This window comes from Cottoperca gobio, chromosome 23 (genome assembly GCF_900634415.1).
Source record: "Cottoperca gobio chromosome 23, fCotGob3.1, whole genome shotgun sequence".
Lineage (NCBI taxonomy): Eukaryota > Metazoa > Chordata > Actinopteri > Perciformes > Bovichtidae > Cottoperca > Cottoperca gobio.
Window position 1 is genome coordinate 5,149,508 of NC_041377.1, and position 19,042 is coordinate 5,168,549.

Below are 19,042 nucleotides of genomic sequence, written 5' to 3' on the forward strand. Positions count from 1 at the left end.
AGGTCAGCACCAGTCTTTCCGTTCCCCACTGTGTTTCCAATCTACCCCTCTTCCGAAGCACATCAGCACTTTTTCCTCGCTCTATCTCTGCTTCTTCTTTCCTTTTTCCGGATCAATTAATCATGCCTGAGAATGGAAGGTAATTTCCTGGGTGTTGAGTGGGTGATCCATTAGCCCTGCCTGATGAAGAAACACACAGTTCATGTAAGGAGCACATTTCTCCTCTCTTCTTTTGGACCCTAAAGAAGCAGGTGCACATGTTATAATGTCATTTCATCGGGTTGCGCCTCTCTTTAATAAGCCTAGAGATGATCTCCAGCAGCTGGTGAATGAACAACTGTGTTTAGTCACTAAACACACTCTTGTACTGTGTGCCGAGTGAGTAGCCTCGTTTTTGAGGCTCATTCAAGAAGAGATAAATTAACCTGTGGTTTTGAGAAATCATTTGTCTATTGATTTTTTTTCCCCTCACTATTTCATGTTTGTGGTGTAACTGCTTCCTGCAGCTCACTTATTGATGTCTGTTCAGAGTAAGTGCCTCAAAATTACACCCTCCTTGCAATTAATTGAAATCATGGCGGCTCTGAAGCCCTCGATTTTTGTTTGGGCTTGTCGTGGGTTACGTTTTCACTTAAGAAGACTTAACTGATCATGAAATGGTAAATAAGCAATCATCAGATAGCAAGCACTTGTGTTCATGTATGTGTGCGTAAGATTATTCTTTGTGGACTGTTTACTTTCTTTTTTGCTCATTTTGTCACATAATGTTTGTTCTGTCCTGATACAAACTCGAGCATATCTGTTTTGTCAGACACGCGTGACACTGACGTTGTGCCTGCAACACCTCCTGTGTAGACACGCTGTTACTCCTGCTTGGTTCTTACTTTAGTTGTATTTATCTTCAGTAAAGTTAGATACATAGACAGTGGAAGTTATTGGCTTAGGCACTTTATCACCTCATTAAAATGTCAAAATCTCTGTCTATACGGGTGAATAAGGGTTAGCTCTATACATTTGTCTGTTTGAGCTGAACAAAAGCATGACACAGACTTAAAATAAAACTTTCTCCCTACGCTAACACCACCATCCACCAGGACTAACAATGTTTTCCACTGCTTTCTTTTTTTGCCACCACAATTGAACTTTTCAATTCATTTGTAGTCATTGCAGATAAAGGTGACTGGTGCTCCCTTTTAATTGAAATAGATGAGAGGAACACAGTTTTTTCTCATCTGGGCTGTCAAACAATAATTAAATTGCAACAGTATTTCACCTTCCCAGAGAGCTGGCAGTAATTGCAGGGAGTTTTTGGTTTTTGAAGGCAAACAAGGCACAGTGATTGTGGCTTTTGCTGTGTTGGAAGACTCCGGAAGGAAACTGGATGGCTGTTGTCTGTAAATTTCAAGTAAGAGGTAAAATATTTTGTGTGTGAGCGTATCAAAGCTCAGCTAACGAGACTGCACAGTGCCTCACAAGTTAGAAAACCCTTGCAGTGAAACTGCAGCACAGCTTGAATGCAAGGAAATAGAAGAATATGTGAACCCCGAGGTCACTGGGGGAAAAACAGACACACATGTATACACACATGAGATACATGAGGCCAAAAATCTTAAGGTCATGTTCAACCACAAACACATAAATAATTCATGCATGTTATTCCACAATAGGAAAACAGTGTTTAGTTGAAAAGCAGTAAGAGGGAGGTAAGGACATTAGACCTCCATAAAGCACCCGAAAAACATTACATTTGCATTTATGTCAAATATAATTATTTCCACATTTAGTATAATTCCTCCATTCTATCCTATGCGATATTGCTGTGTAGGGTACACAGAACAAGGGCATTTTAAGCAGCGGTGGTGTTTAGATTATGGCAGTATTTCTTCTGTCTGGCTTTAAGGCTACAAATGAACTCCAGAGATCTGGCTTTGCATGTTTTGCTCTGGTAGGAGTGAAGTTAAGGCTCTGTGAGGAGTTCATTTGGGTGCAGCCTAAACTCATTTGTTGCAAGGAGCGGCTGCAGGGAGCAGATTTGCCTCTGCCACTTCTCTGTGAGGCATCGGAGCAGAACGACTCAGAGAAAAGGATGAGAGAGAAGGAGGGATGATGTGTGAGAGAAGCCCTACACCATCCTGTCCATCCTCCCTCAACATACGGTCTCATACTGTGTCACCACTCCATTTTCTCAGGATTCCACCTTTCCTTCCCCGTCTTGTCTTTTTTATTCCTCCCTTTCTATTTTGACACATTTCCTGTATTTCTCATTCACCCTTCTCTATTTCTCTTCCCTCTTTTTCATGTCTTCTTCCCACCTCCCTCTCTCGCAATCTCCCGTGCATGAAGTGCATGTGTTTGAGCGTCCAGCTCTAACACTTAAAGGTTAGTTGTTGTTCTGAAACTTCTGCCCATTATTTCGGCATGTAGTCAAGCAGCTTGCTTTGGCAATATAATTGCGTGTCAGACTTATGAGTGAGGACACTGACCTTCTCCCAGAGCTTCTGTCTTTCCGTTAACCAGCCAGCCTGTTAAATTCCTTATTGCCCCCAGGACAGATAGTCCAGCCTACAGATTTTTGCATTTTGTTTATTTTTATCCTTTATGGTTTGTTCACACATAAACCTCCGACTCAGTTGAACAGATTTAGAAAATTGAAAAAAAAGTTCCTAAATCTGTATTATGATACTCGTAATCATCATCGTGATCGTAATCACAGCCAATATTCTTTATTTACAAAGTGTTTTACAGGCATACAACCAGAACATACACGGTACAATTAAAAAGGAATAACCATAACAACTTACTGACACACCCAAACAATCAACCAGCTATCTAGAAGCTACCGTAACAACATCCTAAACACCTAAGAATTGCCTAGTAACCCTAGAGAACATATTAGCAACCAGTCAGTGAGCCACCAAAAATCGAATAAACCCCCGCAGCCAACTACTGCCCGTCTAGTACCACCACTGTGCAAAACGTGAGCAGCCACCTGGAAAAAACTACATCAACAGTCTATTCATACCCTGCTAACAAACTAGCAACCAGCTAGGTACACCATAGTAGCCACATAGAATACCATATATAAGTAAACTCCAAACGCATTAATAATATAGTTATAACCCTTTCATCATGCACACAAAAACACGTACATCCTTTCGAGTCCTGAGGCTTCAACAGTGGGACATTTCACTCTTTGTACATTTTTGTATGCTGCTTTTCTTTCTTGGGGTATGTATACTGTCTATGTGTGTGATCATTTTAGTGTTTCGCTGCCTGCATGAAAAGATTTAATACCCCTAAAAGCAATAACTTCCAGTTGATGGTTCTTGCCTCATGTAAACTTCGTCGTATCGTTGTAAAAGTGCCCCCAGTGTATAAGGCCATTTTAAGTGTAAGAATAACATTCATGAACTGTAAATATACTGTTTTGAAAAAGAAATATCAGCACTTTCAGTACTGTAGCCTGCTGCTGACCTATTCAATAGAACAGTAATGGTTATTGACTCTGTCCAATCTCCTGGCAAATCTACCGTCTGTGGTTTGTCTATTACTCGAGCTGGTCTAATACAGAACAGATGGAATCAGTTGGAGGGAGTTCAATACAAACTTCAAGTCATTTCTAATATAATCCCAGTGTTTAAGCTCCATAAGACACTCTGTTCGCTGTACAGAATGATAACCATCAGGCCTTTGAACTTATTCCACACTCTTTCAGTGCATTAAACGGCTGTATGTTGGGAGCGTTATGCACTGTGTATGATATTGGAAGCGACAACAGCAGAGGTGAGCGTGACGATGATTTCCACTTTTGACAGTAGCGCTAAGAACATTACAGTTATCTCTTCGTAGTTGTGGGCGAGGATGAGTACAAAATGGCTTTTATGTTCCATCTTCTAAAGGAATCTTCTCCCTGCACTGTCCTTTGTTTCTCATTCACTTAATTATAACTCAGTCCCAGCATTTCATAGCACCCACAGGTAGTGTGTGTGTGTGTGTGTGTGTTTATATGTGTGCGCACGTGTGTGAGAGCTTAGCTCCATAAAATATTCATAGGCAGCATTCAGCTACATTATTCCTAACATCAATATTGCATTGGGCCTTTTTAAATGCCTTTTGTTTCAAGGCGCTTGGGTCGAGTATGCACTGTTATGCAGGTTGGTCAGAATCCGTCCTGACTGGCAGACTGTAATGAGAAACATCTCGTGTAGAAGGCAGGTGGACAACAGGACGCATTGATGAGTAAAGAGCTGGGGAGACCGACAGAAGGTAACGAGGTGAAGGTGGGCAAGGGAGAAGGCATGAATTTCTTTTGTTGTGATATTTTTGCAAGGGTAATGATATTTGAAATGATTCTCTGTGGAGTAACAGGTGATGATGGGTTAATGGATTTGAACCACCTGTTGTAGAATTGTGTGCGTGCGCTGGCTTGCCCTGACTGTAGTCTCTTAAGTTGCAACATCTCACCTACTCAACCTATGAATTTTTAATACAAACTGCCACAGATCTAATCTCTGTCGGTTTTAAAAAAATCAAATAGTGTTCTAAAATAGCTGAAATGTTCCCAAGCACTTCTCTTCAGGGTCATCTTTGAATAGCGAGTCACTTTTGTGGAAAGACCGACACAGCCCGACCCTCTTGCACTCAACTCCTTTTAAAATGAATACTACCTCACTGGTTCTATCTTTCCATCTTCCTGTTTTAATGCTCAATCCACTGAGCCATCAAAACACACAGGTTACCGGGCCAAGAATATCCTCTCTCTCTATCCAGTTCCGGGCTAAGCATCATCCACTTACCCTCCGAAAACATGATCTTTTTTTCTGCTGTCTTTTTCCTCTCTCTGTCTGACTCCATTCGCCCTTCTCTACCTCATAGCACCCCCCCCCTGTTCCTACCCAGTGCCAATCTTCTACAGTTGAATGAAAAATGCGTCCAATATCCCAGGGACGGGGCAATAATGACTGGAAAGCAATAGGGGTGAAGCAGACAGATAGCATCCAGCTAGTGATAGCAGTCTTTGCTTGGGTTAGCACTTGTGAGGAAGTCAGTTGAGGGACCTTTTTTTTTTTTTTTGCAAGGCTGTCTATTTTCTTGGCAACCTTTCTTTCACTTGACGTGTCTCGGTTTACTTTTATTTAATAAGTAAAACTAATAATGTTTTGGTTTTTTCACAACAGATTACTGAGATTTCTTTTTATACCATTTGTCCTTAACAAAGTCATGGTATTTGGGCTTTTTTTTACTTCTTAATTTGGTAAAAATGCATACAGAAGACCTTCCTCAGTGAGTGCACTTTTTTGTCAGTGAAGTTCGACTTTGCCAGGTTCAATTCTGCTTCCCTATCTGTCATGTTTGTTTTCTGTTACGAAACAAAGCGGGTAAACAAAAAGGGCTTTTGCACTCCTGAGTGTCAGTGTTGCTGACAGGTGCGTAAGAAGGCTGGTTGTCCCTAAAACATCTGCACACTTTATAGCATTTGCACATTAAATAATTGAGACAAAGTGTTTGTGACAAAGCTTCATCAGGTACAGTATGTATACATTTGCTTTGGCAGAATAGTTTTATCTCTTCTTCGAACGTTTATTTATTTTACTTCAAGGTTCTTTTTTTAGCTACAGTGTTGTTTCTAACACTGGCCCACATGAGTACCACTAAAAGTCCATTTCTAAAAACCCTGTATGTTGTCACTTTTCTGTTTTTATAGTAGTAGCAATAGCAACAGCTAAAGCTTCTTAAGTAAAGGTAGCTTAGGTGCGTTAGCAGTGTAGGCAGGCGGGCGTTGATTGTGGGGAAATGGTGAATGTAAAAGGCCATTAGGAGGCTCCCGTGTGTGTGTGTGTGTGTGTGTGTGTGTGTGTGTGTGTGTGTGTGTGTGTGTGTGTGTGTGTGTGTGTGTGTGTGTGTGTGTGAGTGTGTGCGTGGAGCCCGATGATGGATGGAGTGTGCTGACGTGTGCAGCCCAGTGGACTGTGAGACTGGACATGGCTGGTCTCTTTCCGTCTCCCTCCATCTCTTTCTCCCACTCTCTGCCTCACTCACTCTTTGCTTCACTTCCTCAGGGCCAAACATGTCATGTCGCCACCGCTCACTCTCGCTCCTTCCTCTCTCTCTCTCTCTCTCTCTCTCTCTCTCTCTCTCTCTCTCTCTCTCTCTCTCTCTCTCTCTTTTTCTTTCTTTTTCTCTGTCTCCCCGTCTCGTCTTGCTCTCTGACATTTAGTGGTGTTGCAGGGCAAATGGCAGCTTTAAGACATCAGACATATTTTTATTAGACCTACACGTCATCTTGCTCAAAGCCAACGGCATGGCTTGGTGATCAGTTGGACAAATCTGTCCATCACGATTCCTCACTGTGTAGAGTTTGGGTATATTCACAGTGAAGAGATGAATGGAATCTTTGAAATGGAATAAAAGATGAAAACCCTTCACATTGGCAGATCAGTTGGTTGCTTGTCATATCAAGAAAAACGGAGCCAAGAGGAGAAAAAGCCACATACTGTGTCTGTGCCCGTTACCACAGACTTAACAAGCAGGAAGATGCACTTTAATTATCATAATGAGCAATGCGTAAACCTAATGAGGCTGTAAATGAGTCATGCATTTAACTTAAGTGTTCATGAATAAAACAAGAAATGTCACACCTTCTTTAAGCGCAACTTTGAAAACAAATTATTCCAATAATTCACAATTTCAAAAGAGCTATTGTGGCTTAACTGTGTTTCCACCCGTCATACACAAATAGATGGGTCATTTGAATGTGAAGGAATTTCATATTGAACTGTTCTACCTTGCCCACCACTGTTTGATTCCTCGCAGAGGAAGACTTTCAGGGTCTCGGGGACGTTCCCTCTCTTCTCCAATCAAGCACACTGTCGCCGAGTAAGGGAGTGTGTTGCTAGGCAACTATGAGAACACCAGTGACAGGGTTCAAATGGTGGTCCTGCGTCTGCGGAGAGCGTACATGCCTCTGTCTTCATCACTGCTTCATTGGTTTGATGATTGTTGTTTGGGGGAAAACGGTGTTCTCTGTCTATTATTAATATTAAATCGCGCTTAAATGTTAATTATTTGGAAATTACATAAATTGATTGGAACTGTCCGACAGGTGTCAACCGAGTGTGGCACATCAATTTTCAGTTGTTTTTTTTTACCTCTCAATGTTGCCACCTCTGTGCAGACTGTGGAATCGCACGGACATGTGTATGGATGAATCTGACATTAGGGTTGAAAATCAATATACAAGTATATCAGCCTATATATGCAATATCTGTGCTTCATTAGCACTGGAATTGCATTTGTGACCTTTTGATTATTTTGGAGGACACTTGCAACATGGATGGTGCTGTAAACACCAAAGATACTTACACAGTTTACCAAAACATGTTTGCTGCTCTGAAAAATAACGCTTATTATCATGTACACTCACGAAGCCATTCACTATCTGTGCTTCACAAAAAGATGATTTTATGTTATTTAAGCTTTAGGGGAAAGAATAGCGAGTAGTACGTATACTGTAGTCCTGTACAATGAGATGCATTAATACTATAAAGCTACATTAGTTTGTGCAGTGTTTTCATGCATCGTAAATATATACAATTTTGATATACGTGTTTTAATGATGTAAAATGTTGATACTCCACAGGGTTGAGTCGGAGAAGACCCGGGCAGCAGCCCAGGCTCAGGATGCTGCCCAGTCCCAGGTAAAGGATGAAGTGTCCAGGATCCTGTCTGTGGAGCGGGCCGTGGCCCAGGAGAGCATCCAGCAGGCTGTAATAAGAGAGAGGATCGCCACTGAGGACGAGAGGCTCCGCGCTCAACTCTTTGTAAGTCTTGTCCACAAACAAAACACGTCGATGTTCAGCAGCTACTGCGAACTGCACCGTCTCACTTCATCTTGTCGAACAGTTAAAAGCGTTTTAACATTCAGTTGGATAAACGTGCACCACAGTATCAAACAGACATTTAACATTTTAACTGCATGACCTTGCAAGCACAGACTCACTGATGAGAGCAATTTTTACATGAAGACAGGTTCCCTTTAACCTTCACACGATCCCGTTCTATCACACAGACACACAGAGGTGGAGCTATTTGCTGTAATCGACAGGTCGTGCCTGGTACAGTGAAAAATGTCAAGATTTGTGAGCGTGTGAGCATCGCTGTTAGCAGATATTCATAGAACCGTCTTAACTATGTCGACACTCGCACTCACTCACCTCTCTCCATACACAGTGCATTTTACAGTTTCTTTCTATTTTCAAGACATGAAAGCTTTATCGACACATTGTAAACTAAGAGCACAGTTTAAGTTCATTAAAACAACAATAAGGTAAGTAAACCCTTCTTTGCTGTGTCTACATTTTGTAGTTCGATAGTTTTGTCCTCCATAGCTTGTGGAGGAGCACAGGAGCTTGCTTTATTATAAAATATACCTTTATTTTGGGCAGCCTGCGTCTTTATTTCCTGTAAATTGCCCTTGTAAACATTGTCAGATAAGCGTTCCTTACCCCCCCCTCCACACACACTCACACACACACACAGGCAGCGTATTGTTTTCAAAAAGAAAACACATTTTCCCTCGAGTGTGACTGCTGTTTACAAAGCTATGCTATTGATTATATAGCTCATTTCACACGCTCATCGCCGTAATAGAAAAATGAATCATTTTGTTGAGAGAGAGAGAAGGAGAGGAGCGTTGACGTGATGCTACGCCGCAGGACAAGTGTATGAGGGATCCTTCATTTGGAACGGCGATCAAAACGAAAGGGGGGAAAAAAGGCAGAGAGCGAGAGATGTGGCGAGGGAGGGGAGACACATGATGTGAGGTGTTCTTTCCTTCAGCATCTGCGAAGAAAGCCGTTTCAGTTGTAGGTTTTCTGTAATTTAATTTCTGATGTTTTTCACAGGGAGGGAGACGGGACAAATGAGGGGAGGAGGTGAAAGGAGGAGAGGAAGGGCGAGAATGTTACACCTGCTTTGTATCTCTTATATACGAGCAGAAGTGTCCTTGTGTGTGTCATTGCCTGAATGCTCCTGCAGTTCTAACTCCTTGTACTTAAGAGAACTGTTCCTCCTATACGCTTGCTATGAAGCTTTTGCTTCTGTCCCCAAGGCTAAACCTAGGGCCATTAGCAGCCTTTGAGACTACAGATGGCAGCGCTGCAGTGGCTTTGCATTCAGTATGAGACTGAGACACTACACACACAGTCATATACAGTCTTTGTCTGTAACTTCTATTTTCATCTTAAATCCAGTTGAAAGTTTCTATCCTCCCTCCACTTTGCCTCTACTTCCCCTAAAGCACACACATTGCAGCAAAAAGAGTCGTCGTCAGAGGGTTGTGCCGTTTAAGAATTGCGTATGCGTGCCCGTGTGATAATTTCCTCAGTTTGAGCATTCTTTTGGAGTGCTGGAGTTTTAATAGAATCCGCCGGGTTATCAGTGGAGGCGCAGTGCCTTGCGCACCCCTCATGTAATTGTCAAGTCAGACGCTTCCCCACAGTCACTGTTCTTTTCAACTGGAAATTGACTTTTCCATTTTAAAAGGCAGCATCTCTCGCCCAAGACGCCTCCCACCCGTTGTCATTTCACTCTGTGTTTGTCCGCTACCCACAGTGAACTCATTTTTTGATGCAACATGTCTTACGATCTTTTTGTTTACGTGTCCCTGTCTGTCTTTTTGCCCCTCTGTATCTTAGTGGGAGACTTTATTTCTTTACTCAAAAAGAAAACAAAGTGCACAATGACATAACATTCAACTTGAAGTATATGAGCAAAACATCCTATTGTTTGCGTCTGGTTACCCAACCAATCACATTTACATTTATAAGCACATGGGCATCAGTGAGTGGAAGGTGAAACCGGTTCCGATTGCCGGGCAAAGTCAATAAGTTGATCGAGAACGAGCTCCGGGGAGAGGTTGTGGTTTGCTGTGATTTGTTCAGTCCTTTTCCCAGTGAAGTTGTGAACACCTCATGTATTATCTTAGGCTACACTGTCATGTCCTTGAGCAATAATCACTATATACAGTAAGATTAGGGCATTTTTCTAAATTCTCTTCATTGTTGCTTTCATACAATATTTGACTTGTTGGCTGAATCTCACGACTCAAAACAGTGTTGGCAAATATAATATTATTATAAAAACTTCTTGACGTGCGTGACATTGCACCTCACTCAAGTGAACTCTAAAATATACTTTACTGCTTAACAACTATCTAGTGTTGACTCATAAAGTCTTCTTAGTGAGTGACACATTATTCTGCTTTGTTACTTGTGGAGTGTTTTTGAATTTATTTCAGCCCACATAGAAGTTTTGGTGTCAACAGAAATTATTTAGTTTTTTTTCAGCATTGTGGGAAGTAAAAAATGAAAAAGGTTTAAGAGGGCTTTGACTACATGACAAAACATTGCATCCGTCATCAATCTATCTATCTGTCTTGTCCCAGTTTACAGACAGGAGAAAGAAACAGAACGTAGGGACTATGTGAGCAGGTGAGCGGTGTATTGAAACAGGGTGTTATCTATAAGATAATTTATAGAAGAAGTAAAAAGATTGCTTTCCTATAAGAAGAGGGAAACAAAGGAAACGCTGTAGCTCACAATTGAAAGGCTGGGAATGACAGAAAAGTACCACTTTGTGTATAAATCTGTATCTGTGTAGATGCATAGATAAAGAAAGAAAGTTCTTTGATTTTTATTGCACTTCAAATTGTTCTAATTGAATGTGAATTGACCTGAATCCTGCTCTCACGTTCATTGCCAGTGAAAAAACATTGGTCTATGGCAGCTGTAGCTGTTGTGTTCTTTGTCCAGCGTAGTATTGATTTGTCCTCCTCATTAAGATACAGGTCACGGTGAGCAGCAGGACCCCATACAGTCCACCCTCTACTTCACACACAATGAGAACGCTGGTGTGAGCAGTTATGCCTCCCCACGCTCACCTTTAATGACAATAACCTCCCCAACCATAGCTGCACCAATTACATTGACACCCATTCTGGGGAATTGCCCCGAGTCGTGGGGTTAGACCAGGGTTGGGTAGCGTTTACATATTATTGATTTAGATTCCGCTTATAGATTCTGGTTCTTAATGTGTACCACTTCTGATTCTTGCCATGTTAAGTACTGAAAAGAAACAAAATTACATGGAAAGCAAAATCCTTTAATTGTAGCTATAATAGTAATTTGTCATAAATTATAGGGCTACCCTTGACTAAATAAAAGATTAGTCGACTAATGGATATATGATTTTGTTGACTTATCGATTAGTTGGTTTAATCAACAGATAAACTTCAATAAAATAATGAAACTGGTGTGACTATGGTAGAAGTATGTTGCCGAAAACAATTCTTCATTTGTATTCCTGTAGCAAACCGTTTTTGGCATCCAAACTTGTAATTTAATGCAACATAATGCGTTTAATATAAAGTGTAGCCGAGTGTAGCCTGGGCTTTAGATGGTTCCCAACACCCTGGTGGGAGTGCTTGTCCTTCAGGCTTTTCCACCACTAGTCACTCCCCTCCCTGTCGAGCTGACTGGCAGTAGCCAGCCACCAAGTCTAGCAGTAATTGAAACTTCTCAGCAGTGTAGGCAGGGGTGTGTGTTGTCATTGTCATTGTTGTTGGGTTCCTGGGGTTCTGTTGTCTGAGGGGAACATGTTCAGTGTCAACGCTCACACATGTTCTGCCACTCAGGGAGAACCGCAGTAAAAGAAAGGGTAACACCGGCGTACACAAGGGGCTTATCGTAGTTAGAAGCACAGCGGTAAATTTAAATGTGTAAAATAATTGAACACTGTTTTGCCTCCAATATGGCAACCTAATAAAGACAGACTTTATCTTCTCACCTTGTGGTCATTCAGAATCATTTCTAGATGATTGTGATTTAATGAGCAGCTTTATGTGGTCAAGATGACCTCAATGAGTTACTTAGTAGACTCATTACGCACAAATAAATCCTTAATTAGAGAACAGGTCAATTAGTGCTTAATTTCTTTGCAACATCTATTAGGAGTCTGGGATTCTTTGCAGTGGATACTGTCTGGAGTCAAAGCGGAAGAGAACAACTCAATATAAATACAATCTTGTCTTTATGTCATGACAAATGAAGAGTTTTGACGGAGAGAGATATAGTAGCTAGCACATGCTATATGACTATTTTATTCACAGACTACAGCCATATGTCAGTCCCCACATCTGTGTTTTAATGAAATCACAGATTTCCGCCATCGCCTCTTTGGATTTTCAACAACTCTGCTCCCTGTGGAGCCAAACTGGCCCAGTGGCCAATCAATCACTGGCCTCAGCGTTTCACTGAGACACAGGCTCTTACCCCGAGGCAGACTTTTCAATCAAACCCAGAGTCATCAATCTTTCCGAGCTCCAAACAGTGGCCTAGGTGGGGTCTACCTGGCGGCAATGGTTTTGTCTACTGTTCGCAAATGGTCTAAAACACTCAGATCTTACATTTACTTTTTTTCTTCTTTTTCCCATCATGGCACATTGGTTTTCCTTATATTACGAAATAGTATTTTCAAAAAGCAGTTACAAATAGACTGGGATTGAGGTTACAGGTTCTGTGTTTATTATTCTATAGCGTTATACATAGGTTTTAGAAGTGGCAGACAAACAAATGTAGTGGCCGCTGGAAGTTTTTAGTGACTTGCCACAGTTGCAGGTGAGGAAAGAACTTAATATCGACCCTGACTGTCGGCAATCCTGTCAAAGTAACATGCTCAGAAACAAAAAAAATATTTAAAAGTAGAAGCTGGGTGAACACAGATGGAGACGTCATGAAATGTGTAGCCATAATTCATAGATAATACACGTAGTGTTTAAAGCATCCAAAAACATTGTTTCAGGAAACTTCAATGGTGGCAAGTTGGGGTTGAAGTGTGTGTGTGTGTGTGTGTGTGTGTGTGTGTACACAACATTATGCAGAGATCTCAGAGCTTGGATAGAAAACAAGCCTTTTTGAGTGTCAGCAGATCATAATTGAAGATACAGGTCTGTTATCGACCTGTTTACAAAAATATCAATTGAAAGAACCCTTAAACAGCATTTATAAAAGAAGTGTTTGCTGATACAGAGATGAGGCCCAATAAAAACAGAATACTGATATCCAGAGTCTTGTTCTACCAATCAGACTTCCCTCTGTTTCAGTATTATCTCTCTCACTCACTCACTCACTCACTCACTCTCTCACACACACACACACATTTACCAGTAGCTAATTTCGTATTCCAGGATTTTTCCACAACCTCTGCTTTCACAGCAAGGGATAATTTAGCATACCAAGAATGTTGGTTTGCTCCCACACACACACACTCAGACACACACTCCATGTCCAGCCTGTCAAAGCTCCTGGAGAAAATCAGTACCTCCTCGTTCCTTAAACTGTGTTCCATTTGATGCGTGGCTGGCTTGAAAATGACTTTGGGTAAAGCTTAACATTTTTAGCCCACCTCTGCTCACCCTGGTAGTCCTCTCCCCTCCACCCCTTTTTAAAACTGCAGTCTCCAGCAAATGTCCTGCTTTTTTATTTATTTATTTTCTAAATCTTGTGCACTTCAGTTGCTGTTGCATTTTAGATACAGCCGACTGGACGCGACTGATAATGGGGCTGACAATTTAATTTCCCAGGTATTAAAGGAGACTTGCTGGGTTTTGAATTGGTGCCTGTTGGTGGTATTTAAAAAAAAAATAGAGAAAAAAAAAAGAAAGAAAGCATTTCTTTTACTCTAAACTTAATATGTTTCTCTCCACATCACAGAGTATAAAGAAGATTGGGGGGAGAAAAGGTCGCAGTGTCTTTTACTTTTGAATGAGATAAAGAGAGGTAGTGGTACACTGTGATTTGCATATATTGTGGATATGCTTAGCTCACCAAGGACAAATTGCATCCTCTCTTTGACGTTGCCGAGGTACATCACCCTGCCAGGCGTGATTTAACTGGATTTAAGAGATTTGTGTGACTGTTTTGATTTGCTTGACGTTTAAAAAAAGACGGTTTGTCAGGTGTTTTTTTGCTCGCTAGAAGAAGTAAGAATGCTGTTGCATAAATAACAGATTGACCCAAAACTATAGGTCCATTAAACAAACAGAACCACCAGCCTGCCAGAGACACGGAAAGAAAATATTCCTCCAGTTTGTTAAGAACAAAATGTTCCCCGATGTATATGTAGGCTACAAGCTTTCATTAGTAAAACAATACCTTCAGTATTATTTGAAATGTGATAATCAAAGGTCTTGTTGAAGGCATGTTAAAGAGCAATTGCACTCTCTTGTATGTGTGTCTTGCAACCCTGTTCACCCTCTCTGTTCAGACTAGTGTTACCACATAGAGTACAAGTCTTTTACATAAAATCTTAAAACTACTGCCACTTAACAGCCTCTGTTTCCTGTTTTCCTGTCAAAATATGTGTCTGCCAGAAGGAGCTGTAGGCATGTTTTACCGTATCTGATATTTACACTTTTGCAACAAATACACAATGGCAGCACTGAACAAAAGCTGTACTTTGGTTCCTTTTTCAAGAGAAAATCCTACAGGGCACCACTGATCATCTTGGTCCCTCTGTTTGTTTCTTTATATGTGGCTGGATTTTGATTTAGGCTTAATTGGGGAAAAAAAAAAAAAAATGGCAACACTGCTCTCCAGCATTGTTAGTTTCATTTTCTGGCCCAGAGGGGGAGCTACAATTACAGATCTAACAATAATCACTGTAATGTATTATTAAATTGACATGGGACCATTCGAACCATCCATCCACGAGGATGAATTATTTAAAGCCACTGAAAAAGTGCAAACATGACAATCAGCTCTTTAATATTTATTTCCTCATTTCCAGAGAGTTAAGTGTAATTCAATAGTTCAAATTGTGTCCGTATCTTTTAATTAAATATGTTTGCACTGTATGAGATCAACTGAAATGAGCAGATATTCTGTCTGCACCAGTGCCCTTGATTGTATCCTACTGACGGTGAACTGTGCATACCTGTAAGCATTTCTCTCTCTCTCTCTCTCTCTTGGAGGCTGTCCACTCAACCGTCCCTTACATGTTGGCGTCCGTACCTCACCCCTGCCCAGGGTGTGGTGCCCACACAACGTGCCAGTATTAGGGTTAGACGGGAGGTCAGGCTCTAATTGGCAGGGCCCGTGGCTGGCACTCTGCGCCAGGCCCTCACCCTGTCAGCTAATTGGCACTGCGAGCGGCCAGCGGCGTGGCCGGTATACCGCAGCGCTTCGATTGATTGATGGATCCTGCTTCTTTCTGACAAGAGAGCGTGTACAGTCAATTTACTAGCTCAGAGTCAATGTTCGGTGTACATATTTTTGTATGTATTCATCCTCATTTGTTCTAAACATTTTGGAAAGCTGACTAGAATGCTCTTATTGTGCTCTTGTTCTCCTAACGCTGACCAATGAATGCATTTGGCTTGTGTAAACAGAAACTAATAACACTTTCAGCACAATGCATAATTTGAGATGTGTGCTCTTTTCATCCAAGCGAGAAAAAAGACAAAAAAAAAAAAAGTGCTTGTTTTAAGTTTGACTTTTCTTCCTCCTCTATATATTCTATGTCCCTGTTAGTGAATGCAGCAGAAGATGGTTACTTGTGAATTTTAATTGAAGCCATTCATTACAGCAAAAGCCACAGCAACCGTATCACCATCATTTAGTGAAGATCGTTTTTCAGTTTAAGAGTGAGCCGTAGCAGGTTATAAAATATGTTTTACAGGTCGTCAGAGCAGGTAGATAAGCAGTGACTGTGACTTCCTATTTGTTGGTGCTGTAGCTTTCTGATGGTGCCTCCTGTTGCTTGCCATGGTGTTAATTGGTATGGTTGCACATTCTCCAATTTGACACCTTTTTCTTTAGCTTTTTGATTAATACTTAGCTCAATTCTGTGTATTGGTTTATCTCATTTCTGGATTACTACAAGGAATGGACAGTTAGTTAATTAATTAATTAGATGTTGAGATATGTAACTGTATTTATAAAAAAGCAACAATGTGTTGAACCTGACATTTATTTCCTTTTTCACTTGTAAAACTGTAATGTTAGTAGCTGGGAATTTAATAGTCACAACCTCCTTGCGGCCTGTAGTATCTTTTTAAGTAGCAATATTTACTTTCTATTTCTTACCCTCTCTTCCACTCTGCTTAGCTGAGGCTTAATTAGTCAGATATTGAAGTACAAAGGTTAGAAAAGCAAGCGTTTTGAGTTTAGTTGGCCGAAGCATTGTATATGTGCGAGGGTGGCTCAGTGCAGTAGATATGTTGGATGTGTTATATGGCAGGTATATTCTTTTGAGCATGTCCCTTTCCATTTTCTTGGTCTTTCTCTGTGTTTTCCCTCTTGGCTCTGACAGGAGAGTGGTATTAATGAGGTTCTATAGTAGTGAACAGTCGGCTCGGCTAATGGTGCCTGAGGTGGAGATTTTGATTGAACGATGGAAAGAACTTCAACATATGGAGGGAACAAAGACTAGAATGGAGTTAAGAAGCAGAAAATCTGGATGCGGTATAGAAGCAGTAAGAGAATGGAAAGAGGATAAAAGATAGGGGAATAAATGGAGAGCAGACAAGAGAGAAAGATATTGATTCACAAAGCAGTTTTCAAAACAAGTTTACAAAGTCCAATTAGGAAACAAACCAATTCAAGACAGCACTTAAAACGACAACATAGCACTGCATCTACAATCAAGGATTATTTTGGTGAAAAATAAAATAAAAATATTTTCTTATTGATTCAATTTGGCACATAGGTGTAAAGGATCATGAATCCTACACGTCATAATATGTGATTCAAGAGAAGAAAACAATATCAAAATGGCTCTTTTCTGTCCAAGTTAGTTGTCGGTGACTGCTAACAGTAGGTGAGAAGGGCATCAGGGAAAAGGGAAAAAGCATATATTCAGCTAGAGGGGTTTGTGGATTAGAGGTGACCTTGATTCTGCTGACATGGGCTTGATGGACAGAAGCTAAAGGTGGACTGTGGCCCCCTCTCGGCTTCTTCAGGCCTGAGAAGACCACCTGCTGCTGGATGAATGAATATGCATTGATGCACAGCACGAGCACTGAGATATGTACAGTATGTCCACGTGCATGATCGCTCAAGGATTTAGTCACTTACACATACACTAGGGTGCTTCTTACCTTACAGATGGATGGTAAGGATTCACATGCTGAAAGCACATACACACAAACGGGTCAGACACATGCAGCTTGAGTTGTCCAAAAGGACCAAAGTCAGCAACACATCCTCAGGCTGTCCCTTTTCCTCCCTGCATGTCTTTCTTCTACATTCCTCTCACCTTCTTTATGCTCTAGGTTGTTCCATCTCTCTTCCAACAACTCTCTCTCTCTCTCATTCCCTTTGCTCCCTCGGGACATCTGTTGTCTAAAGACAATACGGCCCTTTCCACTCTCAGGTCATTCACTGTGTCCTCTGCCGTCAAGTAAAGGAATTTTCTGCCATCGGTTTGTGTGTCTGAATGAATGCGTATCATTGTTCTTCACAGTTGTTTTCATCTGCCACCTTCTTCTCCCTTTATCCCATTACTCTTACTGCTCGTTGTTAAGCAGGCATGTGGTCGGGTGTGACGATTCTCCAAATCCATGGTTCGGTTCAGACCTCCATTTTTGACCCACAGTTCGGTTCATACCAAGTACAGAGGACCTGCCTACACATTGCTGACAATTGACTTAGTCCATGAGTAAACTTACAAATTTAACTGCAATCTCAGGTTTATTAGCAGCCACCCTGAGAGCACCGCATCGTAACGCAATGAACGCTCAACAGGCAGCGGTTACGGGAGTGCTCCGCCTCAACTCAGTGGCTGCGGGAGAGCGCCATCTCGCAATGTGCGCTCAATAGTCAGCGGATGTGAAAGAGCTCCATCTCGTAATGCAGGCCCAACAACAAGTGGTTGCTCCGTCTTGTAATGAGCACTCAACAGTTAAGGTTTCAGAGCTGTTACACCCCTAGCTTGTACTAATACCTTCAAATTAAATGAGACAATTTATCATGACAGTCAAGCTCTGCTAATTGTTTTCTTTCAAGATTGTCCATATGTTGTTGTTGTTGTTGTTCTTGGCTTTGCCACATTTCTTTTTCCTTCTGCCTTTACGTATGTCAGTATCTATCTTTTTCTCTACAAGCACCAAAGTATATTCTCCCTTCCTTTCATCCTCAGCCCCTTTGTCCCCATGTTCCCATTGTTCTCTCGGCATGCCCCCTGTTTCCATCTTGGCTGAGACTTCCTCCATACATGCCCCCCATGTCTCTGTAATGAACCCACAGCGCTTCATCTCTCCTCCGTCTTCCCCTGTGTGTTGGACATGACAGATGACTGGGGACCTCCAGAGGTTTGCTCCCCAGGGCTCTAGATAAAGGCAGCTCCAACCACAAGATGATCAATCAATCAGTGTACACCACGGGCGCCCGATCAGCCAATTAATCAATCTCTGAGCCAGCAGATGTTCTTGCTGTCCCTTAGTGAAGGAGCTGGCTGTGGATTGGTGGAGGTGGTGTCTCCAACAAAGGCTGAGGGGCTTGAAGTACCTGGGAGTAGAAAGGAAAGTGATTTTTCATGTTTCTACCAGGATTTCAACCTTTAGCGGTCCCATTCGTTTTCACTGGAGGATCTTTTCTCTTCTAGCCTTTCATTAAAGGAAGCATGATCCGTGTTATCTTTGATAAGCTTATGATTACTATAAACCCTACTCTTCATATCGTTCCCTAAAATAAAGTAGTATATTCTTTAAACGTCTACACATTTGCAAGTGCAAAAGACATGTTAATGTGTGGGTTGACACCCCTGTCTCAGCATCATTAGGGCCAGCTGGTTCAGATCAAGCCCTCTGTTGACCCCTGTTCACAGTCAATGAGCTACAGACTCCACAGAACACTTCATTTTAATGTGCCCTTAAACAGCCAGTAGTTATGATACACACGCAAACATTGAGACACCCACACTTCCCACCTACACCTCTTGACCTTTGGTCCCTGTCCTGGCCCCTCGGTCCCTGTCCTGGACAGTT

The 19,042-nt window shown here is 41.6% G+C and overlaps 1 protein-coding gene across 8 annotated transcripts in view; it reads left to right on the forward strand.

The window, feature by feature from the left end:
• Positions 1-19,042, forward strand: part of chchd3a (coiled-coil-helix-coiled-coil-helix domain containing 3a) — a 59,165-nt gene that overhangs the window by 9,653 nt on the left and 30,470 nt on the right. For all 8 annotated transcript variants that reach the window (XM_029461700.1, XM_029461702.1, XM_029461701.1 and 5 more), the window contains one exon: positions 7,640-7,820. In XM_029461700.1, coding sequence (XP_029317560.1) covers positions 7,640-7,820 — 181 coding nt within the window. The remainder of the gene's footprint in view (positions 1-7,639; positions 7,821-19,042) is intronic.